We start from the raw sequence: 24,351 nt of genomic DNA, 5'->3' as shown, positions 1-24,351 counted from the left end.
TCTCCCCTCGCTCTGGTCTCGACCTTCCCTTCTCGATCGTAGCAAAATCTCTCGCGTCGTATCGAAGCGAGCAAACAAATAGGAAGATGGATAAGTAGAGAGAGGGCGAGGAAGAGGGAAGGAAAAGGACACACGAGGCATCTTTCAACGATCGATCCGATGTCGAAAAGCATATTATCTTATACATATTACCAGCTACCGTTCTCTTCGACTCTCCCTTTCCTTCTACCATTCACCCTCAGTCCCTTGTGAGAATCTCGCCTGGTAGCTTTTAGTCTAGGGCTCTCTCTGTCCAGTGGTAAAAGCATGAGGTATTTTCGTATGTGATAATTCGTATGATTTATTAATTATCGTATTTACCATTAACCCACATCGCCTTTCTATGTTCCCTCTCACACGAGCGACCCTCGACGAACATTATCCCAATCCCATGGGTTCTTTCTCTCTCGCTTCCCGATCAAACCCTATCTCTGCTTTCCAGGTCCCTTTGGTCGAATCTTTCATGACGCGTTCGGTCGCGCCAACGTTGGACTAAAGCAGGCTGAAACGTTTCTCTTCTTTTCAAGAAGATCTCCGAGACTCGATCTGAAATTTACAAATGATTCCAGAGTTTTTTTCGGTCCTTCAAAATGTGTACGGGTAAAATATAAAGATATCGCCTATATCGCTACAAATCTTGCTCGATGATTTCGCCGTGATCGCTACGAAAACGCTTCGGTATAAGCTCGGATGTGAGGACGATTCGACTCGAATCATTTTTTTCCCTCCTTTCGATTCTCGTCCGATCGATTATCCTTCCGCATCCTCCGATCTCTCTTCTCTTTTCGCATCTCATACGTATATATGTATGTGTATAGATAACACATACGTACATAAATACGTACCTACATAGATATACATATGTATATTCATCTCTAATATGTTCGCTCTCAACATGCATATATATATATATGTATATTATATAGATTTTTAAATTGTTACTATTACACAATATATAATCACGGTAATGCGCCACATATTCACTGGTTGATGACTGTCTCGTTGACAAAGGCCCGTACCTTGCCTGTGGTTGTGCTTGGTTGTGGTTGGAGCGGTTTTGGGAGAGAATTTTTTACTTGCTTCTTTTTTTAATATTATTACCTTTTTTAATTTGCACGTCTCATGTCGTGGCCTTGGCTTGCCTTCATATGAGATTCACCTATGACTTATGTATATATGTATGTATGTACGCGGTCTCGTATATCTTTGCGGACGTATGATATATCCTTTTCGAATATATTTTTGTCTATTCTCCTTTACGTATACGCGCGCGCGCGCGCGCGCATATATATATATATATATGTGTATATGTATATATGTATATATATATATATATATATATATATATATATATATGTGTAGAGGCGCGCGCGTGCGCATCAAAATACGTATATAGCGTACATATAGACATAACGACAGGCGTGTATATATGAGACGCGCGCGTTCGCGCTGCTCGCTCGAGCAAGTACGCGCGTCACGTGTATATACGCGCATCTCTCTGTATACGTATCGTAGAATATGTGTATACATATATGCACGCACGCATATATGCGTTATTATATCGTTCGTATTCGTTGCGTAATTAATCGGACGATTTACGAATTAATTGCGATTGAATACGCATATAATGTATAACTACATAGAGATACGTATTTATAGATTATTATTACATTATAATTTCATACGTATGATACGTGCGTCCTGGCAGTCGTACGTCAATTAACAATAATTGCACCTACATGTATGTACATTACGAAAGGCTGATGTAAGTAGATTTTATTGAGGCCGATCTCTTTCCTCTCTTTCTGTCTCGTTCTTTTTCGTACTTGTTCCTTTTCTATTCTTCTTTCGTACTCTTATTATCTTCATTTTCATTTTATGTTTCTTCTTCTTCTTCTTCTTCTTCTTCTTCTTCTTCTTCTTCTTCTTCTTCTTCTTCTTTTTTCTTCCTTCCTTCCTTCCTTTCTTTCTCTTTTTTTCAGACCGTTCATTTCTTTCATTTTTTATTTATTTATTTTCTTCTTTCTTTTTACCCTTCTATATACTTCCTTATCGTGCATAATTTCTTCTTCTTTATTCACTTTTCCCTTTTTTTTTTTTTTGTCTTCGTTCCATTGGTCCGATGCGTACATATGTATGTATCGTATATCGGCTAATTGCTATTAGGTTTAATGGGAGTAACGATTCTCTTTCATCGGCACGATAAAAGAGAACGAGAAGCATGCTGGCCTCCTTTTAAGAGATCGCTTTATTTTTCTTGAAAATGTATGTTTTTCTCTTATCTCTCTCTCTCTCTCTCTCTCTCTCTCTCTCTCTCTCTCACTCTCTATCTATCTATCTATCTCTACCTTTTCTTTTTTCTTCTCTTTTTCCGTTCATCTTATCATCTTGTTATAGCTCTTCCTATGCGGGCTGCCATGGCGGCACGATCTTTTTTAATACTTACTATCGATCTTTACTTTTTGTCCGAGAACCGTTGTAATTGTTATCCATTAATCGCGTGACACGGTGCGTTAGTCATAAACTAAGATACTCGAGAATTATTTTTTCATCCGACGAAAATTGCTGCATGCCCGACGAAATATATATTGCCGCGCGATTTCGCTCGCGATGAGCTATTAATTAATACAACAGCTAGAGTCGTTTTAGCTCGTTCAAAGTGGAAAATGGGACGCCGATCGATCGACTTCGTGTAGGGACCGATGTAGTTTTTTCACGTGTTAAAGAAAAAGATTATCTCGCGTCGAATGAAAAAAAGCGCTTAGAAAAGTGTTCGTTATAATCGACGAAAGTTTCATTTTCATTTCGTTCCCTTTATTTTTTTCAACTCGAATATCTTTTAGTTTCTTCGACTGATCGCGTCTTTAGATTCTTATTAATATTACGTCAGAGCCGAAAAGAAATATATCCTGTATTGTAAAAGAATTGTCGATTTCAAAAACATATCTCCCCTGTTACGTACCAAGGTGGAACTCTTATTTTTGGACGAGTCAGCGTCTCGCACGTGTTCGACCTCGCTTCTTCTTCTTCTTCTTCTTCTTTTTTCTCTGATTAACGTTCTTCACGCTCCTCCCGGTAACGATCTTCTCTTATACTTTCTTTCAAGTACGATCCACTTTCGAGGATCTGCCTTATGATGGTGCATAAATTCAACGAGAATTACGTTAAATTTCTTCTCTCTATTTTTGCTTTTGTAGACCTGATAGGTTCACGCGTCACACGACGCGTTCATCTTTCGATTGTTATCCGGCTATATTTTCTGGCATAGTAGCATCGAAGAATTGGCATCGCATAGAGATCAATTATTATTCGAACGATAAATGTACATAACATACGTCCGCTTTAAGTATTTTCTCTCTTCGCGCTTGATCGCGAACGCACATATCTCTCTTGTAGTGTGGAAGGATGTAGACGAAAGAAGAAGAGCGCGTTTGGGTAAACGCATATAGGAAAAAGAGTGAAAGAGAAATGGAAGGAAGGCTGCGAAGAAAGGACAAAGATGAACGGACAGGGGAGGAGAGCGACGAAGTGGTTGCAGGCAGGGGTGGATGCTGGCAGCGGCATTTATTGATCGCTCGGAGCAACCCTGGCAGCGAGCACACCTCTCTCTCTCTCTCTCTCTCTCTCTCTCTTTGGCATGGACCCCTTCGTACAGGCTCCTCTCTCATCTCCTACCGTCCCTCACCCCTCTATTCTCTTTCTCTCCGTTTCTCGGCGTGTAGCTTCCGTCGTAGTCTCGAAGCCTCTAGGCACTCTGGATTCGATCATAATAATTACTCGAGGCAACCCTCTTTTCTCTCTCGCGATCATTTCCTCTCGTCTCTTTATCGATGATGATTCGTCGTCTACATTCCCTAGTCATCTGCTCCGTCCATAAATTTGGACGTTGGAACACAAACAGGTTGTATTTCTCGGGTCTACTTCGAGGGCGTTAGATACGATCGTTAAACGGACGATCGTTAGCGAGGCTTAATCATAGATCGTTAATAAAATAAGAGAGAAAGATCGGCCGATATGTATGTATATCCGGACGATGTAGGTACATAAACTTTTTAAAGAGGTTTTGAAATACACGTTCCAGTCGTATCGCGAGTTCTCGGAGTGGCGGAAATTAGGCGAAAAAGACGGCACCTCGTAAAGCACGACACGTTTATCGGGCTCGAACGGATGGGATCATATCGCGGCCAGTGTTTCGGTCTTAATTACGTGGAGCACGCGAAATTCGAATCACCTCGAGGGCGGCGCTTATCCACGAACAGAAGCGAATCGGAAAAAGGAAAAGATCTTTATTTTTAGTCGTCGCGAGGGAAGAAGGAGAAAAGGAAAAGCTTACGGAAGCGAGGAAATACGTAGAATAGAAATGATAGAAGCACTGGGCGTGCATCCGGTGGCATACTCGCGGTATCAATCAAATATCAAAAGTTTTGTGAAAGAAATTTTTTCAGATCCTGCGACATTGAAGGATTCGTCGGAGGATCAATCGTTTACGTAGAGACCTTTCGAGGATATGAATTTTTGTTTTTTTTTTTTTTTTTATCTTACGAAAGAGAGCCAAATTCGACTATCTCGTTGACTCTCAAGTCCCCCTATAAGCGCGAGCGTATTATTTGGGAATAATCGCGAGCCTATCGTACTCGAACCTAAGATACTCGGTTCGACAGGGAGATACACGTCACGAGACAAGTGGGGGGAAAAAATCTAGGTCGACCCGGATTAAGGATCGAAGATTATTGGCGAGGAAGCGAAATATCGTAATAGGTGAAATCGATGGAAGGGAAAAAAGAAAAGCGAGTCTCGAGTACTTACCGACTAACCAACACCGTGACACGCGTCGTATTCGCGCGTATCGATCGAATGAATCCCTTCCAAACGGTCGTGGCCGAAGGGAGATCGACGATCGACTAGAAAAGGGAAGGAAAAGAAAAAGTGATGGATATATTTAAGGAGACTAATAAAAGAATAAACGTGGAACAAACGCAGGATACAGGTTGCCGGCGATGCCGTGGAGCTGGCTGGGTGCGGCAGCGCCATCGGCAGCCGCGGCTGCTGCGGTCGCCGCGGCCGCTGTTACACCATCCCCCGCGGCTGCTCCGCTCGTCCTTACACCGAGGGCGGCGGCGAGACGAAGGTACAGAACGCAACCCAGCACGATTTTCCCTTTTTCCGAATCCTCCTACTTAATTACTCTTACCTTATTATTACTCATTTCGTTTTAGCCGTGCGCGCCGCTTCGTCCTAGCGAAGTTTAAGCAAAAATCAATCCGTCCTTATGAAAAACGAGCACGGAGCCTTTTTTCCATTGACTTCTTTTTTTGTCCTTCTTCTCTTATCCTCTTGTTGCAATCTTTTCTGTCCATGTTAGAGCGCGAACGAAGCATCGAATTTTTCGATAATCCTTTCTAACGGAAGATTTACGAAATAAATTCTTCGGTATCATTTCCCTTTATCCTTTTCATTTCTTTTCTTCTTCGTCCTCGAGACGCTTCGAATTCGACCTTCTCGTTCGATCAAATAATCACATTACCATACGAATCCAAGTTATCGTTGCGTTTGTGTCACAGCTTGTCTCTCTCTCTCTCTCTCTCGTACATATATACATATATATATATACATATATATATATATATATATATATATATATATATATTACACTCTATGTGTGTGTGTGTGTGCGCGCGTGTGTATCTCTCTCTCTCTCTCTCTCTCTCTCTCTCTGTTATACCTCTGTTTATCTCACTCTCCCTTGGAATGTGCCTGCACTGTTTATGCATATATAACACCAAGCATTGCTCGTGATAGATCTAGTAGACAGTAGAGTGCCGAATATAGTATTAAGTATGTATATATTTACATACGTCGAATCGTTCAGCATATCGTGAGAGCGAACGTGTACGTGCATAACTCTGGACGACGAGAGACAACTTGCTCGGTAAAGTTTGTTGTTACCGATGACGTTCTTGGTGTTGTTTCTGTTTCGCGTTGATGTTGCTAGTGTTGCTGTTGTTGTTCATTACCGATATTCGTAAGTTCTTATCGTTTGATCGCGTACCATTAACATTTCAATGTAAACGGAACCCGAAAAAAATATCTCGAGCGAGATCGCGTTTTATTGCTGCGTACTTTTAGACTCGTTCCTCTCTCCCCCCACCCCCTCTCTCTCTCTCTCTCTCTCTCTCTCTCTCTCTCTCTCTCTCTCTCTCTACAGTCGTTGAATTTAACGAGGGTAGTCTTATTCGAGCTGGCTTATTTTGAATTCTTTGGTGAAAAAACGGGAAATAGATACTTCGATCAAAATCTTCCAACGTATTTCCGCAAAACGTGCTTCTTTTTGGACATCGTTATATTTCGTTATGTTCGAAAAAAAGATGTGTAAATTAACGATTGTCTCTTTCCGAGCGCGGATTAACGTCGGTGAATCTACGCCTCTTACTTTTCAAGCTTTCACTACTTTTAACGTCTACGAGTTCAACGCAAAGGATGCTGGCCAAAGGTAGGCAGAAAAGCATCCCCTCTGTGACCTATCTTTTGTTTCTCTCTTGTTATTATTTTTTTCTGTTGATTCGTCTTTAGAGAGAGAGAGAGAGAGAGAGAGAGAGAGAGAGGTGCTAGAAGAGGGAGAGAACGTTTGCATCGACGAAGAAATTCTCTTCTTTTTATTTCTCCCAAGATTTATTCTAGAATTGTTAAGAGTGACTCGGGTATTCCTTTGTATTTTCTCGTGCATTCCCAAATATGATTTATTTCGAATCGCTCGCGGTATATTGAATATCATACGTACGACAAAGTTGAAAAACTTTTGAAAATTGTATCTTTTCTCCTAACTCTCCTCATCCATCCACCCCCTCTCTCTCTCTCTCTCTCACACACACACACACACACACACACAGCCACTCTTTCTCTATATCCAAAAGAAACAAAAGCTCGTAAGACAGTCTGTGCGCTTCGTCTCGAGCGCGTTTGGCCACAGCAGCATCCAACCAGTATCCAAGCGGCCGACGATCGTAGATCGATGTATCCTGCGAAAGTTGACAAAATAAGAAGAATGAGGAGATGATAAGAAAGAAAGAAAGAAAGAAAGAAAGAAAGAAAGAAAGTAAGGAGGAAAGGTAAGAGAAAAAAATGTTGGGGCACGTACGCGTTGTTTCAGCGGCAGCATTAAGAGGAGTGGCCATTCAAAGGGGAAGAGTCGGCGCGGCAAGGGCAGCTTTTCCGAGCAGCGCGGCGGCGTTGGCGTTGGCCAGAAATCCAGGGCCGCTCGCAGCCGCGGCCGCCGCCACGGCCCTTCATCCCTTTGCGCCTGCGTAAGTACACATATTTTCGATTTCGTCGCTTCTGCTCTCTCTCTCTCTCTCTCATCCTTTGGTCCCATCTTTTCGTCCCATCTTTTCGCTCTCCCAGACATCTCCGAAATCGTATCGAATAAATTTGGGAAAAAGTTTCGAATATTATAGGCGATATATCGCGATTCCTTCAATGTCATCGCGATCGATAAAAGCTACTCGTGGACGCAGGCGAAAATATTTCGGGCAAGTGTGGGACTTTCTTCGTAAAGTCGGCCACGTTTTCCCGCCAGATTTTTCTTTCGAATTACATCGAATCGCGATGTTACAAAGGATCGACTATGACGGAGAAGGAGGAGGAGATATATCTCGATAGAGAGATCTTTTTCCTTCGGATCGTAAGATCCGCGTTGTTAGTAAACAAAGCTTTCTTTTCCAAGAGGAAGAAGGAGAAAAGAAGCGCTGACAAACGAGTCGAGTTGAAAAATAACTTCAAATTCGAGATACAATTCGTTTGTCGCAAAGAAAAAAAAAAAAAAAAAAAGAAAAGGAAAGGAAAAAAGAAACAAAGATAAAAAAAGAGAAGAAGCTTCGCTGCACGCTTGCCCGTTTGCTTTTGTGTATTCCATAGATGGATAGAGATATACGTATGGTGTGTGTAAATACATATACGTGAGAGAATATGATGTGTACGTTGCATCTGCACGAGCTCGACGCACCAACGAACTTACTAATCCTAATGCGTTACGCAAAGTACGAATAATTTTCTAGCGGCAGAGAACGGAGGAGAGAGCCCCTCTAGTTCATCTCCCTTTTTCTGCGAGCGCCGAAGACAATGGAAGCGCTCTGGGCCCGGTATATCGACTCCCCTCCTTTTCGACGACGTTTAAACTTTTTGCAACCTTTCATCCTCGTTATCCAATCGTTCGTTCGTCTTAATTTTTTTCCTAACGTTCGAATCGCACCTTTAATTCATAATTCACCCGAAGATCCCCTATGTAATAAGGGCGTTAAAAAAGAAGGAGCACCGACCGATGCTTCGTTCGACCTCCTACGAACGTTTCTATTCCCCTTTAACCTTTCTCCTTCGATCCTCGTGTCAGAAAAAAAAAAAAAAAAAAAAAAAAAAAAAAAAAAAAGAAAGATTTAATCGATCGATCTTCTGTTTTGATTTTTTTCAGCGTCTATTACGACCCCTTCCTAGCAGCACACGCGGCGACACAGGATCCAAACTACAGGCTACAGGTGAGATGCTCCAATCTATGACCTCTTAATTTTCCAACGCGAGATATATCCGTTTCCGGTGCACGGAGCGACGTCGGAGGAAAGAGAAAGAGAAGATCGCCGAGAAAATGGCAAAGAAATGGACGAGAGTTGTGACCGCGACATTCGATATTCCTTCGTCGAATCGAATTCGACGACCGCTTTTTTTTTTTTTTTTTTTTTTTTTTTTTTTCATGGAACCGCGCGTACTTTCGTTTTATCCGAAACAAGATAATGTCTAGCTTATTAGCGCGCGGGGCAGGGGGGGATGGCTTTGTGCATAAGCGATTTTTTCGGCGCGAACGTTTCGTGCATGCGCATTCGCGGCATCGAAAGAATAGAAACCTATGCGAAACGCTGTTCCATGCTTCTTTTCTTCTTCTTCTTCTTCTTCTTCTTCTTCTTCTTCTTCTTTCTTTCTTCTGTTTTTTCTCTTTCAAAGGAAAAAAAAAAGTAAAAGACGTAAGAACAATGTAATAACAAGAAGAAGAAGAAGAAGAAGAAGAAGAATAGTAAAGGAGATCGCGCGTGCACCGTGTCGGAGCGGAAAAATACCGCATGCGATATTCGGTTGAAAATGGTAGGAAAGTGTTAACTAAAGTCTATCGATTTTCGGACCCGTTTATGTAGTTGGAATGGCCGCAAGCTACAGCCGAAGTTAGTCGACACGTTTTCCGCAAGGCTTGCTACTCTACACGAAATGCAAAAGAGCACCGAATAACGATCTACGCGTCACGAATCATTCTCTCCTTCCCGCCGCTATTTTTATCGTCGTATCAGACATTTTCGTTTTTCCTATGCTCTCCGCATACATATTATACATACATAGTATAGAGTCTCTCTCTCTCTCTCTCTCTCTCTCTCTCTCACACACACACACACACACACACAAGTCTCGCATCGTCGCAACGGCGACATGCTCTATCTCGCTTTATTCTTTTCTTTCTTTTCTTTGTTTTTTCTCTCTCTCTCTTTTCAATTCTCTCGTTCGAATCTCAAGAAGAGCCTCTCTTTTTTCTTTTCTACGCGCTCTTTCTTTCTCTTCTCTCTTTCGTCGACCCTTTGTACAGGCCGGATAAAGATCATGCGCAAGGTAAAAAAGAGGGGGGATTCGCGTGGAGGACCGACCATAACGGGAGAGAGAGAGAGAGAGAGAGAGGGATATACGTCTCTCTTCCGTCTTCTCTATTTCTTTCTTTCTTTTCTTTGCTTTTTACGGTTTTTTCTTTCGCAAAAAGAAGAGGTAGAAAGTGCAAGAGAGAGAGAGAGAGAGAGGGAAGATATCTCTCGCAAATAGCGCGATATCGAAACTTCCTTTTTCAGGTTTGACGTTTGTGTTTCAGGCTAAAGCGCCCGCTCTGGAGGTAGGATTTCGGGTGGGTGATCCGCCGCCCATACAAACTTATTTCTCTATCTCTCGTTTGGTTTTTGCTCCTTCTTATTTTCTTCCCGTTTTTTCTTCGTTCTTTTTTCTTATTCTCGTTTTTAATTCCCAGCCCCGCAGTTCTTTTCTCGATCCATTGCAGTAGGTATATTGTGCTTTCTACTCTACCTCCTTTTATTCTCTTTCCGTCGTTTTTGCTTATCGCGAGGGATCCGCAAAGCGTGTTCGCCGATCGATCGTAGAATAGCGGTTGAGCTAACGATGCTTTTTTGGAATTTGAATGAACGTATGAAAAGCTGTCGAGCTTGTCGATGTAAGATACAATGTTGCGCATCTCGCGAGAATTCGTATAGTAGTCGCATATTATAGATACGCTTGGCAACGTTATTTCGTCGAACCATGAATCAACCGCGAAATAATTTTCCGTCCGAGAGAGAGCGAGCGAGCCGTGGGAGGGGGAGATCGAGAGGGGGTATACCGCTTTCGTTCGTTCTTTGGCACACGCGGCGATTCCCCCTCCCCCCATTTAAGAGACGTTTCAACCCTGAAAATGAGATTACCGATGAAGAACGCCTTTCATTCCTTCCCTATCATAGAACGTATTAACCATCGAATGTTCGAGCAAAGCACAATGCCTACCGTAGCCCTTATATCCCCCGTTAAATTCTTGGATCTTTATCCGTTGATAATAATATTAGAATCAAGGAGAGAAAATCTAACGAGATCGGCGGACGCTTCGCGACAAAGGAATCTTTCTTTTCCTTCTCTTCCCTGGTAAAATTTGATCGCTGGGCCGTACGTAAAAGTGTTGATTTTTAACGGGCCCTTTTCCCGCTTTTATTTTCCTCCATATCCGATATCACAGAACCATCTCGAGATATCTCTCGTTAGTTGCATCTCTATTGTTTCTCTCTGTACCAAGTTACAAAGTTACGTAATACGCACGTCGATTGAATAGAGGAGGATCCTTCTTACTCCGTTTAATAGCTCCGTATTTGTTACTTGTATCTCTGTTTCTTCCTTTTTTACGAACGTCGGTAGGAGGTGCGCTCTTCGGTGCATTCGTTGTTATAATCTCGCATCGTACAATGCATTTGACAAACTTGCCTATATTTATATGTAGGTATTGCATAAGCGACTACCCACCTATTGTCGTAGATTGCATCGAGTTTTTGCGTTCCCACGCACAACGGTCGGAAGATGTCGTAGAGGATTAGATAAATTCTTCCTGTCCAACGCGTTGGTAAATACACACTATACTTAGTCATGCTTTTTTAGTGGAACAAAGTAGATAAGTTTAAAAGAAAACTATACCTCGCAAAAATTCCTTCGAATTATCTTATCCATTTTCTTTTATTCTCTCGCACCTAGATATTCATCCCTGGCCTCATCGTGGGCTCTCTTTTCGAATCGGTCGACGAAACAACATGGTTATTTATCTGGAACGAAACTTATCCGGCGCCGTCCGAATTTTCTTTCGTCCCTGTTATCGCGACGAAAGTTTTCCCCCATCGCAAAAGCTCTCGTTTCGTCATTTCGTCTCGAGAAAGATCGTTTTTCTGTTTTTTTCTTTCTTTTTTTTTTTTTTTTCTTCTCTTTTCATCGCGACAATAGATCGAAATACCTCTCCGAACGGAAGCTTACTTAAACATCTCGTCTCCTTTTTATCTATAGTCTATTATGCGCTGTTGTATAGACTTTCGCTTTATCTTCTTATTTATTCGGAAAGACTTATTCGCGCGAATAAATTACACTTTTTTTTCTCTCTTCTTACTTTCTTTTCCTCTCTTATCTTTCTTCGCTCACTTATATTCGTTTATCCCTTTTGCAAAAATTTTACAAAATAAAAATTGGAAGACGAGAGTACGGCAATTCGAAAACGTTTCCAAGTTTTTAAATTTGCTAGCCAGATAGAAAGTCGTCGTAGCGAATATCCCATGTATCATAAAAACGTTAACGTAGTCGTTAACGTAGCTTTTCTGGCAGTGACACGCAGGCACCACAACCATTTTCCTCCCTTTTACGAGAGCGATCTCAACGGAACACCGTTAGACGTCGTTTGCTCGCAGGAGGTCCGTCATCGTCGGCGCGACGCGACGCGCGTTCTTCAAAGCGCTCGCTTGCGAGACAGACGGAGAGAGAAAGAGAGACGGAGAGACAGATAAATAGAGAGAGAGAGAGAGAGAGAGAGAGAGAGAGAGCGCTAAAGCTTCCATCGAAAGTACTCCTCTTGGCGAGATACGAGTTCGCGCATTGCCCTCCTGCATCTATTTTCAGGTACGGCTTGAATTGAATTCAGCCGAATTCAAGGAAGCTCCGAGGCTTTTAAAGCGTTGCATCGCTTTTTTCTTCCATGTCCCCCCCCCCCCCCCCCCGGAGGCGATATCATAACGAAATGAGATTTATAGGACAAATGTTTCCAATTATGATTTCTTTGCATCGTTAAGAAAATTATGTAGGAAAAACGTGTGAGCAAGATATCGTCGACGATGATTCGGAAGATCTTATGCACGAATCGTCGTCATCATCGTCATCAACGATGTTATATTTGTCGTTTTTGTGCCGTCATTCTTTTCCTTTTTTTCTCTTTATCTAGCTCTCTCTCTCTCTCTCTCTCTCTCTCTCTCCCCGCCCCCTCTCTCCCTCTCTCTGTTCGAATTCTTCGAGCTTGCTTTTGAGCGTTGCATGGCGGGTCATGATTATTGTTTCAGGCAGCTGCAGCGGCGGCCGCAGCATCGCCATTGCTAAAGACGCCGCTCTCGACGGCACAGCAAGCGACTTATGCAGCTGCAGCGACTTACACGGCGGTGGCTGCGCGCGCATACGGGGCAGCTGCAGCGGCAGCACAGCCGGTCGCAGGATATGCCGCAGTAGCGGGGTAAGTATCTCAGGCGCCACCTACGACACGAGCTCTCTCTCCTAAAACACCCATCCCACTTGTGTTCGTCTCGTTCCTCGAGACGTCTCTTTAATTATATTAGAGACGGCTTTTGCTTTCGTCCAAACGAAGAATATCTCTATATTTAAAAGACTTTTTTGTAAACGAGTCGATCGACTTGCAGAAAGAATCGTCACCGTGGGCGAGCTCTTAGAAGTCGCAGATTCGAGGAGATGCCCGAATGCCAGTCCTTCCTCCCTGGCGACGAAAATCCCATCGAAAATCCCAACGAAAATCCTGATGAAAAGTTGTAAACGAATCACTGCTTCGTTCGTATATCCCATTATTTTTTACTTTCCTCTTTTCTAAGTGTCTATTCTCATGTACCTAACTCCATCGTCGTATTTCCTCGACAACGAATGAGTCGCGCGCGCAGTGGTGCCTACGAGCGACGTCGATCTTAACGTCGATCATTATGATTTTACAGTTACGGACGCGAATACGCCGACCCTTATCTCGGACACGGCATCGGTCCGGTGGCAGGATACGGGGTAAGATGATCGGCATGAATATATACGAATATATGATGGCATGCATCGATCAATTATTATTTTTTTCTTTCTTTTAGGCAACGGTCTATAGAGGCGGATACAACAGATTTACGCCTTATTAAAGGAGAGTTTGGAGAGAGGGGATCGGCAAGGAACGCGACGACCAAAAATCGACAATGACGATCGTCGTCGTCGCGTCGTCGTCGTCGTCGTCGTCGTCGTTGTCGCTGTCGTCGGTAAAGCCGCGAAACAAGAAGCAGCGGTACACGTTCGCGCACACGCATATTATACACGAGAGTACACCGACGCGCATAGAGGCGCACACATCCAACGTTACACGCAAAGCACATCGACGAGAAAGAAGCGACGCCTGGACCCTTTAAAGTAAGCCTGCCAACGTTCGAGAGCAGCTCCTACCCACCACCGCCATCATCAGTGAACAGAAAACGTCGTCGATCGCGCGTACAAAATCATCCCACGCTCTTTTTCTTCACGAACATTTGCGTTTCTAAGATCGAAAGGACTAAGAGAGAGAGCGCGCCTATCGCTTCTCTCCTTTTTTCCATCCCTCCCCCCCCCCCCGTTTCTAGCCAGTTATTTATTTATCAATAGCAGTCTCGACGATAGGAGAAAAAGGACTCACACACACAATTGCCGGAAATAATAGTATCTAGAAAGAGAAGCATCTATATCACCTTGAAAACCGATTCGCGTCCTTTTATAGAGCGCTGGACGATGAACACAGCCGGACGTTGCACAGGGTCTCAACAGGGTCTAGTCAGACACTCTCTCTCTTACCGGTTCCTAATCGAAGCACCACCGATTTTAAAACGTCGCAAATATAGAGATCACCCTAGATCCGCGATTCGCTAGAAAGACAAATTAATACTTGAAAGCGTACTCAATACTCTCTGGCAAGGCGAACCGAAGGGATCGGCACGTATATCCGATCTATATATTTCCTTCGAAATATATATTGTTTGTTCGCCTTTCCATTTTCCTTATCTTTTTCTTTTTTTTTTCATTTTTTTTTTTCCCCCTTTTTCCTCTCATTACATCTCTCAGCATCGTATTCTACAAACGCTAGAATTTACGTCGAAAAACCAAATCAAAACGTATGCGAATCACACCGCACGAGCGCACGAAACGTTTACGTTTAGTTTCATTGGGCGGGCGCCAACTCGCTCGCTACTTTTATTATTGCTATAAATATTATTATAATTTTATTATTATTATTATTTTATCATTATCATTATTGTTATTATTATTATTATTATTGACATTAGACCGCGCGAAAGATCTCTCTCATACGAGGAGATATGAGAATGCAAATGAAAGACGACGATGGTCAAGATCTGTTTTCTTTTTTTCTTTTTTTTCTTTTTATCCTCCAAGAGAGAGCGTGCGCGCGTCCGCGTCGCTGACTAGGTTTTAACATTCGAAGAAATGCGACCGTAGTAACGGATGTCGCGTCGACGATCGTACGTCTATTGTCCAAAGATCGGTCTTTCGAACACGATCGGGAAAACTCGGGAAGAGGGAAGATATCGATTCTGAGGAATTTGCGTCTCGCGTACTTCGCGAATGATCATAAAAGGAAAAGGACGCTTTTATCCTTTGTGTATATTTTTGATAGGTCGTTCTTTGTTTTAATACACGATTGCTCGATACACACACACACACACACATCGTCGTCGTAGCCGCGCGCCGTCTATCCTCCTCGTGTAACAGATAACACAGTTCGCGCACACACACGGCATAATTCTTTATGAATTTTTGTAGTAACACTTTTGTATTATACTTGCTATTATTATTTTTACGGATTTAATCAGACCGGCCGTATCGCGACAAGTGAGAACGAGCTTTTAATTAAAAAGAATCGTCGCGGACGTTTTTTTATATTCGATTCGATAATAGAATAATCGATATCTTAATGGGATTTAGCGAGGACATTATTTTCTTTCTCTGAATGTATCACGAGTTTGTCTCTCGAGTGCACGCGTCTAACGACCTATTTGAATTGTCGTCAATGTTCGTTAATCCTTTGCTCGCTTTCTCCCGATCGTAGTCGAGGATCGACGATATATCACGAAAGAGGAAAAACAAAGACAAAGTTACGCTTACGATGGATTTAACAAGAAATGGAAATTGAACGCACATTGAGACGAGTGAGAGTGATGTATCACCATACGCCCTTACCTTTTAAGTTATAATTAGCGCGCGAGGATTTATCTAATATTATACGTAAGAGAATAACGAGAGAGAGAGAGAGAGAGAGAGAGAGAGAGAGAGAGAGAGGCGGACGTCGTAGGGAAAAAAAAGGAAAAAGAAAGTAGAGGAACGGAGAGAAAGAGGACGGCGGCGAGCCGATGGATAGACATTGCGAGGGGGAATACGAAGTAGCCAAATATGACGAAAGATTTATCTTTAACTATCCAACGGCTAGGAATAGTCTTCTGACCGTTATTTTACGTTTTAGTTTTAAAATTTTCTTAGAACATTAGAATAAGGCTAACGACGCATAGCTCTCTCTATACCTTTCGAGAATGGACAGAACAAGATGGTAGTCTTTCTTTGCGTGTGCGTGGGTGCCAGTTATATAAATGTGTAAATAGAGAACGATCGATCGTCGAGCACAAAATAAGCCGAAGAACGTAGCCGAAGAAGACTCAAGATATACTCATAATTTTCTCGTAAACGTTAAGATTGACGAGTCGGTAGATCGTAATGAAATTCAACACAAATATATATATATACTATATATATATACATATATATGTACATATGTATATATACATATATATACATATATATATTCATATACATATGTATGTACACCACACACACACACACACACACACACACACACACACACACATGAAATTAAAACGTGTGAGAGGTAAAATCTTAGCTGCTACGCGATTACGGTTACGATTAGGATTAGAATTACGATTACGATTACGATTACAATAACGGTAAACTTTATTCTACCAAGGGAATAGCTCGAGAGGATGGTGGTTATTATCAAAGTCGATAATCGATTTTTCCTTCTTTCGAGGAAGATGAAAAAGAAGGATCGAAGAGAGCCATTATAGTATTTAGCCGATGATAGACGAAAATTGATCGATCACATTTGGAAATTTTGCAAATTTCAAAGACCGCGTCTCGAACGAACGAACGAACGAATCTGCTTTGGGAGTTAATTCTGTGTAATGTGAACTGTGACTAAAATTTATACTTACTCGTAATCGATATCTTTATCGGGGTAGGCTATTATTATTAAATAGTTGATAGTGATTAAGTCAAGCTCAAATTAGGAAAAGCGCGTCACGAGTGCACAACCAAATCTTTCGTTCTTCTCTTTCTTTTCCTTTGGGCCTTTTCTCCTCTTCTTCTTTATCTCTTTTTCTCTTTTCTTTTCGCTTTTTTTCTTCTCTTCTTTTTTTCCCTTTCTCTCTCTCTCTCTCTCTCTCTCTTTTGTTTTTCTCTTTTTTTTTCTCGTTTTTTCGACATACGATCGTATCGCGTCCCTTCTTTCTCCTCCTTCTTCCTTACCACTTTTAGCTTTATAAGCGATAGAAACGCGTAAAGACAATTTTAAATTCCATCGTCCTTTCGTTTATATCCCGAATCGTTTAGACCATCGATCTAAAACATTAGCGAACGGGAGGAAGGGAAGAAAAAGAATTCTAATAAGAAAAATAAAGAAGAACCTGAACGAATCAATTTCATTTCTATTAATTTCATTGTTTTTCGCGGCGGGTCCTACCAAATCAATTGTATCGGGGAAAAAAAGGAGAAGAAAAGAAAAGGAGGGGGAGGAGGAAGGAAAGAAAGAAAGAAAGAAAAACAAAGAGATAAGCGAGCAATGTATAAAGTTATTCAATGATACGCACCGTATGTTATACGTATAAATACTTACAACTAGCGATATAAAACATTAATTACCATTAAAGGGAATTTTTAAATGAATTTAGATGAATACATGACGTAATGACACATCTAACGAGCAACATATCCTAGCGTATTAGGCAGGGCGCGTTAACCGAGATCTCTCTGTGCTTTTTACCGTCTTAGTCCTACGAGAGAGTCGACGTTGCGCTAAACGGCAAAAAAGAAGGCAAAGTATGATGAACGCCCATACAAACTCATTCACACGTAATACTCGAAAGGAGTTGAAGTCGTATTCTCGAAAGGGAAACAACAACTTGCGATAAGAGGAAAAAAGCAAAAGTTGTATATACACACATAAAAATAGATAGCGTAAACGCAACGATATAAAATGAAAGAAACGTGGGCCGAGCGACAGGGAAAATTTCAATGCTCTTCTAATGAATGATCTTGGCAAAATGATTGTGCCCGTTTTCGAGTAAAAGAAAAATATGTAATACGAGAAAGAGGAATGTTCCATGACATTAAGGCGTTACAATGATTATTATCTATATTTAGGTCAAAGATTTGCGTGCGTGCGTGCATGAATGTAAAAAGTTTATCGTGTTTGCGCTGAGTGTTTGAGAGAGAGAGAGAGAGAGAGAGAGAGAGAGAGAGTGTGTATGTAACAACGCGTATGAGTGAAATGAGAGAAAACGCATCTCGCGTACCTCCTCGAAACAACAACACTTTTTTTTTCTCGTCTTTTAAAACGTAGCACGAAGATGGCAAGCTAACGCCGGCCCGCGCGCCGCTGTTCGAGATATCGTAAATTATAAATGAATGAATTCAAATAATTATATTCTTAATTATTAATAATGTTATTATTAATTAAATTGTAATGTGAAAGTAAAGAGGAAAGATGACAAAAGGGAATATGGTACAGGAATAATCAGCGAGACACGAATAAAGCACGAGCGGAATGACTTGGACGGGCGATATCTGTAAATTTTCGTTTTTCTCTCTCAGCGCGCAAATCAATATAGACACATTTATATATATATATATATATATATATGTATATATATATATATATGTATATGTATATGTATATATGTATATATGTATATGTATATTCTACTGGATGTGATTCGCGAACGGATACGACGCACTAAACGCTTCGTCTTCGTTCGCGCAAATTCACAAAAGACATTTTGCAGATTCGCAGCGCGACTCGTTTCGTTTCGTTTCCTTTCTTAGGCGCTAAAGCGCGAACGATACGTTGAGAATGATAAAAAAGAAAAAAGATACATTATATACATACACACATATGTATATATATATATATATATATATATATATATATACATATATGCGTATACATATACATATACATACACGACATAGAGAAGAGAGAGAGAGAGAGAGAGAAATGTGAAAAAATTGCAAGCGAACAGGAAATACAATCATCTCGAACTTTAGTTGCAAAATATTGATAGGGATAAAAGATGTCGTTTGTGACACCTTTATCATTGTCTGATTTGATGATATTTTCTAAGTCTGGACCAGTTGTTAGGTTCTTATTACTCCCATAGCGACTTCTTATGGCGTATTTTCTCTGTATATTGTCAATGTTTATTATTAAATATTTTTCAAATAAAAAATAATCCTCTTCTACCACTTGTCCATCGACGCAGAAACGACGAACGGAGATTCGTTTCGTCGTTTATCGAATATATATCCACTCAAATATTTTCGCAAGGATACAAAATAGGATAAGATAGGAGAGAATAGATGCATATGTAAAATGAAAAATAAGTAATTAATTGATTTCGGACTTTCTCCGAGGAACTTTATACTGTTGCGTATATTTATGTACGAGATTATTGCAAGTATTACATATACAGATGACATTGTAAACATTGTACTCGCATGTGTATACGCGAACCGATAATCGTCGATAGCGCATCATCAGGGTCGAGGCTGGCCGGGTGGCCAGGCAGCCGACCGTATCGACGTTGCCAGAGACGCCGCGAAAAACTCCCTCTTCTCTTTCTGTATTTTCACCTTAGTAGCTTCGTGACCGGGCCGTCGATAGCACACGCTGCCTCTCGACCACACGTCTTCTTCCGTCGACCATAGCCATTTTCTTCTTTTTTATTTTTTTGCTCCTTTTCTCTCTCTCTCTCTCTCTCTCTCTCTCTCTCTCTCTCTCTCTCTGTCTTGTCTTTCTGCCCTCGTTTTTGAAAATATCCGAATAATCGAAGCTCTCTGGTCATAGACATAGCTGCCTACCTACGTGAGCTACCTCGCGAGATCCGAGGCATAATCCGCAAGAACAACGAACTGTTTTTCGAATTGAATCACATAGAAGGAAGGCCGAGGCGATAAAGGCGACGCGTGCGCGCGCGCGCGCACGCCTGCGATGTTGATGCGCATTCCTCCAATTATTAGTCCAATTCCGATCGCGTTAGTCATTCGTTTTCCCATTAAAAGCTACGAAATCAACGAAATCGTTACTCTTTTGTCCGGAATATTTGGTTAAGGAAAAATAACGAAGTAAACGGAGAAAAGTATCGAGCATGAAGATATTCGGAGAATCTTCGAGGAGGACTACAAAGTGACGATTACGATCGGAAAAAGTGAGTATTTTCTTCCGATCGAGGATCTTATCGCGAGCGACGCTACTGAGCGAGAAGAAAAAATCGAAGATCGACGAGAGAGAGAGAGAGAGAGAGAGAGAGCAAAGAGGGGATAAAAAAGAATCGTTTGCTTTCTCAATTAATTCGCTTCTGGATCGATCATATTACGATCGATCGATCCAGGTTCCTGCAATTTTTACATAACGCAACGATATTTTGATTCGTTCCGATGTTGATTTTAAAATAAGGGCCGTCTTTGATTCGGGGGCCTTGCGATTCGAAAATATTTAAACGACGTTGCGCGCGCGCGCGCGCGCGCGCCAGATTATTAAAATAAAAAGCACCGATTGCGAGTGTTTGCTTAAGTGTCACCAGAACGAGGTCATTTAATTACTCGGAAAGAGACACGCAGAGGGAAAGATAAGTAGATGTGTACGTTTAAACGCGACGAAACGAGTAAAAATGGTCCAACCGATTCGTACGAAATTATTGAAATTCAATTATTCAATTCGAAATGTCCGCTCCCTCGCGTTCACGGAACTATTATGGGCTGAGGGAGAACGGTAAAAAAAGAAAAAGAAGGAAAGAAAAGTAAAGAAAAAACAAAATGAAATAAAATAAAACGTGTGCGCAAAGCACAGAAAAGTAATTTGTAATAGAACTCGTTAATGGAAAAGAGAGAATAGACTCGTTAGATAAGATTCTCTGATAGGCGCGCGTACATACCTACCTGTTGACACTGCGTCTTCTCGTTATCGGTTAGATAAGATTTTTGTGTCTTTGTCGAACTTGGTACATCAGTAGAACACACGAATTCGAGCGGTACAGCGGGAGAAGAACGAGCGAAAAAAAGGGTCATATAAAAGGGAGAAGGGGAATCAATTTTCCTTTGATACTTTTCGTTCGTTGATCTCTCTCTCTCTCTCTCTCTCTCTCTCTCTCTCTCTCTCCCTCTCGCTCGCTCCCTCTTTTAATTTCCTCGGGAAGATCCCCGTTCTCGAAGCGTAACGCGACGTGTAACTTTGCTCGCGCTAAGCTTCAAGCTGATGGATGTTGTCCGAAGGAAAAATATTAGTAACCGTGTCGATGATGACGAATTATTCGTTTCTCGATAAATCCTTATCCAAAGAGAGCCCCGATAGTCGTCGGATAGGAATACATCAAAAAGCGATAAGGGAGCGTAAAGGAGCGAACGAGCGAAAAGCAAAACGAGGAAGAAAGTCGAAGGAAGGATCCGACCGACCGTTAGATCGTTCGATCGGTCGTTTCCATTTTTCTCGCATTTCTTTTCTTTCGCTGTTAAAAATGACGCCATCGGGATCGTTGTGCAACAGAAAGACATTGCGAAATATCGCTCCGTCGTTTTTCCGCGCTTCGAAACGAAAACGTGTCTTCCGTGTTATGTAAAAAAAGAAAAAAAAAAAAAAAAGAAAAAGAAAAATAAAAGGAAAAAGAAGAAAAAGAAAAATATAAAGATCTGCCGCAGGCCATTGTGTCGCGATCGGTTGCAACGCGCGGCAAAAATCGTATTGTTTCTCTCTCTCTCTCTCTCTCTCTCTCTCTCTCTCCCTCTCTCTCCCTCTCCCTCTCCCTCTCCCTCTCCCTCCCACCCTTCGTTTTATTCTTTCGACGGAGAGACGATCGAAAGAGAACAAACATTGAGGCTCTCCGACTCAAAGATCGAAGCTTCCGAGGCAAAAGGAAGATGTTTTTGCGACGACGAATAAAGAGCGCAGCTTATCGCGATAAATTCTGAAAATCGTCGCGTCACCGCGCTAATTTTCCGTAGCGCGGCGCTCCGCGGCTAAATAATTTTCCTCGTAAAGAACTAGCGAAGCGACGAATAATTCATAGCCGTTCTCGTCGTATTCGAACGAATTTTTGGTTGCAATTAATACGTGGCATAATCAGTAGATATCGCGATACGATCAGCATTTCGGCATGACCGTGCGGCTTTCACGCTTAATCAAATATCGTTATCGTCGTCCGATATAATAAGCTCGGTGCTGCCGACCTTGCTTGCCTCGTTTTACTTTTACGTTACAGCTCGTTGCGTTTCGATCGTGTCGCACGAAGAAAGGCGAAGAAATTCAAAGGAGAGAAGAAAAAAGAGAAAGGGGGATATGTAAAGGGTTACCACTTTTGTCGATTGGGTACATTTCCAATGTAGGGAAACATCGATGTAATTGGCCATTAATCGTTACTATGAAAGATGTGCCTACGCGATGTGCCCTGCATAATTCCTTGCAGAGAATGCGCGCGACATTGCGGTACCGCGATAAATTCCATTTACGGGTAATTAAGTTTATCTCTAGTGGTAATAAATAATAAATAGCGCAAGCTTCGCGAAAAGGCAAGGACGGAAAAAAGAGATATATAAATATCTCTATATATAAAAGAGAAATAAGAGAGGCGCGTGACTTTGGTTAAGCGTTCGGTTTCTCTAACATGTGCAAAACTATTTAACTATCGCCGAAGAGAAAGACAAGAGTTACTTTTCTCTCTCTCTCTCTCTCTCTCTCTCTTTTCTAGGCGTGTAATACAAGCGTGTACCTACCGATTAGATATCCGAGCCGATCGAGTGTATCTCGAGAACGACAAATGATACACAAAGCGTTATTAACTCGGCAAAAGGGTTACGTCAGGGTTTAGGTAATTTTTATAAAAAGAATCTCGTTATATAGGGATGATGGCTTCGAAAGGCCAAGTGTCAAGGTCGAGAAAGAAATAGTCTCGTATCAGGCGAGAAGGCGTTAATACGTTAAAACGACGAATCTTTATACGACCGGGTACTAAACGTCGTTAGCATAATCATGTGATCGTTCGAGGCGATCGCACGTGCCGTGCGATCGTCTCGAACAACGAAATAGCAAGAAAAATTTCATAGCCCTTCGTTGGAGCTAGCTCGATCGTTCCTGCTTCTCTCTCGTCGTCCTCCTCCTCCTCCTCCTCCTCCGACTCCTCCTCGAGCACCGCGAGCGAACGCGAACGTAGCTAAAGTGTGCTAACGAAGAATAGATAAAGGAATATGAGCTCGATGGGTTTCAGTCGGTCGCTGACAAGCGGACTATCGCGGTCGGTTCTAGATCGCGCCTGAGGAATAAAGGAAAAACGAATACTCGTGATTTCAGGGCTGAAGAGATTTTTTTGTTCGAGAAATGTGTTGGATGAGAAAAACATGATGAGGTTCTCGTGCTTTCCAAGAGCGAGTATTCTCAGTCAGCGTGGCAGCATCAACTTTACGCACAAACACGAGCACGATGGCGGAACGAGCGTATCGAGCGTCGTCGTGGTGAGTAATTAATCCCCAATCCGAGATACGTACGTACGTACGTACGTACGCCTACGCGTACGTAGAAGCAAAGAAATTATCGGCCGTCTAGCCAAGGATTAAAAGTACCTTGACCACGAGCACGGTGTCTTATCGTTACGCATCTAATTTTTCTATTTGTCCGGCAATGCGCTAGAATGGAAGCACGAGGAGTCCCATCGCTACCAGTTACAAGCAATCGGGCGAGCCGGATCTGACTTATGGCGTCGTAAGTAGAAGGCACCTCCTTTTTTCTTTTTTCTCTTTTTTTCTTTTTTTTTTTTTTTTTTTTTTTTTTTTTTTTTTTTTTTTTTATCACGTTTCGTCACGTAGTCCTTGATACGTCCCTCCGACAGATACGTCCGCTTCCAAATGCCATCTCGTCTAATGGATCGGTTTGCTCGGCGGCATCGACGAGTAAAAGTCGAGCAAGCGAACCTTCCCGGGTGCAGAGTCATCGGGAGAATTTGGAGATTCGCGAGGAGAGATCCGAGCAGGATGACGGCTACGAGGAGGTAAAACCAGCTAATCCCCGTGGCGGCGTGATCGGGAGGACTCCTACGCCGCCTACCTCGGCGGCGCCTATACCTACTTACGAAAAGGACGCCAGGTATCCTCTCCCTTCCAACTTGTTATTGTTCTTAATTATTCCTACGGGATGGTATTTATTTATATTGGGATCTCTTTGAAATAGGAGCGCGAGACAGATAAAGCGCGCCATTTTGGAGAACGAGTTTCTTGGTAATCTCGAGAACAGTCAGGTAGAGTCTCTCGTCTCGGCTATGTATCCGAAACAGTTCCCACCCAATACGATGGTTATTCGCGAAGGAGATATAGGTGGGATAGTGTCATTGATATTCCTCAACTTCGGCTTTTTTTTTTTTTTTTTTCTTATTTTTTTCTTTCTCTTTTCCCTCTTCAGGATCTCATTTGTACGTGTCGGCGGAAGGGGAGTTCGACATATACCAAGGTAGCAAGTTCCAACGAACCTTTGGCCCTGGCGTCGCATTCGGAGAAATAGCCTTGCTTTACAATACGAAGAGACTTCGTTCGATCGGAGGTAAAGCCGGCGACTTAAGCCCATTGTGATGTACGTTACGTCGCGATTATACGTGAGAATTAACGATTACGTGG

General features: G+C 42.1%; 2 protein-coding genes and 1 long non-coding RNA gene across 16 annotated transcripts in view; 2 read left to right on the top strand and 1 right to left on the bottom strand.

Moving 5' to 3' along the window:
• Positions 1–18,942, top strand: part of LOC124948680 (RNA binding protein fox-1 homolog 2) — an 81,216-nt gene extending 62,274 nt beyond the window's left edge. For 6 of the 12 annotated variants that reach the window (XM_047492643.1, XM_047492644.1, XM_047492648.1 and 3 more), the window contains 6 exons: positions 7,187–7,340; positions 8,501–8,564; positions 9,213–9,239; positions 12,678–12,844; positions 13,332–13,395; positions 13,473–18,942. In XM_047492643.1, the coding sequence (XP_047348599.1) occupies positions 7,187–7,340; positions 8,501–8,564; positions 9,213–9,239; positions 12,678–12,844; positions 13,332–13,395; positions 13,473–13,517 (521 nt within the window). In that variant the 3' untranslated portion in view covers positions 13,518–18,942. Of the gene's footprint in view, positions 1–5,019; positions 5,168–7,186; positions 7,341–8,500; positions 8,565–9,212; positions 9,240–9,925; positions 9,947–12,677; positions 12,845–13,331; positions 13,396–13,472 lie in introns of all 12 variants that reach the window. The other 6 variants (XM_047492650.1, XM_047492641.1, XM_047492642.1 and 3 more) reach the window with 5 other exon arrangements.
• A 145-nt stretch (positions 18,943–19,087) lies between these two features.
• The window catches only part of LOC124948698, a 17,929-nt gene continuing 12,665 nt past the window's right edge, over positions 19,088–24,351 (bottom strand). The window contains exon 2 of the long non-coding RNA XR_007100804.1: positions 19,088–19,761. This is a non-coding gene — a long non-coding RNA (uncharacterized LOC124948698). The remainder of the gene's footprint in view (positions 19,762–24,351) is intronic.
• LOC124948673 (cGMP-dependent protein kinase, isozyme 1-like) overlaps positions 19,337–24,351 on the top strand; it is a 7,715-nt gene continuing 2,700 nt past the window's right edge. Inside the window, exons 1-6 of one of the 3 annotated variants that reach the window (XM_047492622.1) lie at positions 19,337–19,907; positions 23,039–23,199; positions 23,375–23,446; positions 23,574–23,827; positions 23,912–24,054; positions 24,140–24,277. In XM_047492622.1, coding sequence (XP_047348578.1) covers positions 23,086–23,199; positions 23,375–23,446; positions 23,574–23,827; positions 23,912–24,054; positions 24,140–24,277 — 721 coding nt within the window. In that variant the 5' untranslated portion in view covers positions 19,337–19,907; positions 23,039–23,085. Of the gene's footprint in view, positions 19,908–20,320; positions 20,340–22,955; positions 23,200–23,374; positions 23,447–23,573; positions 23,828–23,911; positions 24,055–24,139; positions 24,278–24,351 lie in introns of those variants that run through there. The other 2 variants (XM_047492621.1, XM_047492620.1) reach the window with 2 other exon arrangements.

Source organism: Vespa velutina, chromosome 4 (assembly GCF_912470025.1).
Source record: "Vespa velutina chromosome 4, iVesVel2.1, whole genome shotgun sequence".
NCBI lineage: Eukaryota > Metazoa > Arthropoda > Insecta > Hymenoptera > Vespidae > Vespa > Vespa velutina.
Note: the sequence above shows the minus strand (reverse complement) of the source record. Positions and strands in the feature narration are given on the sequence as shown.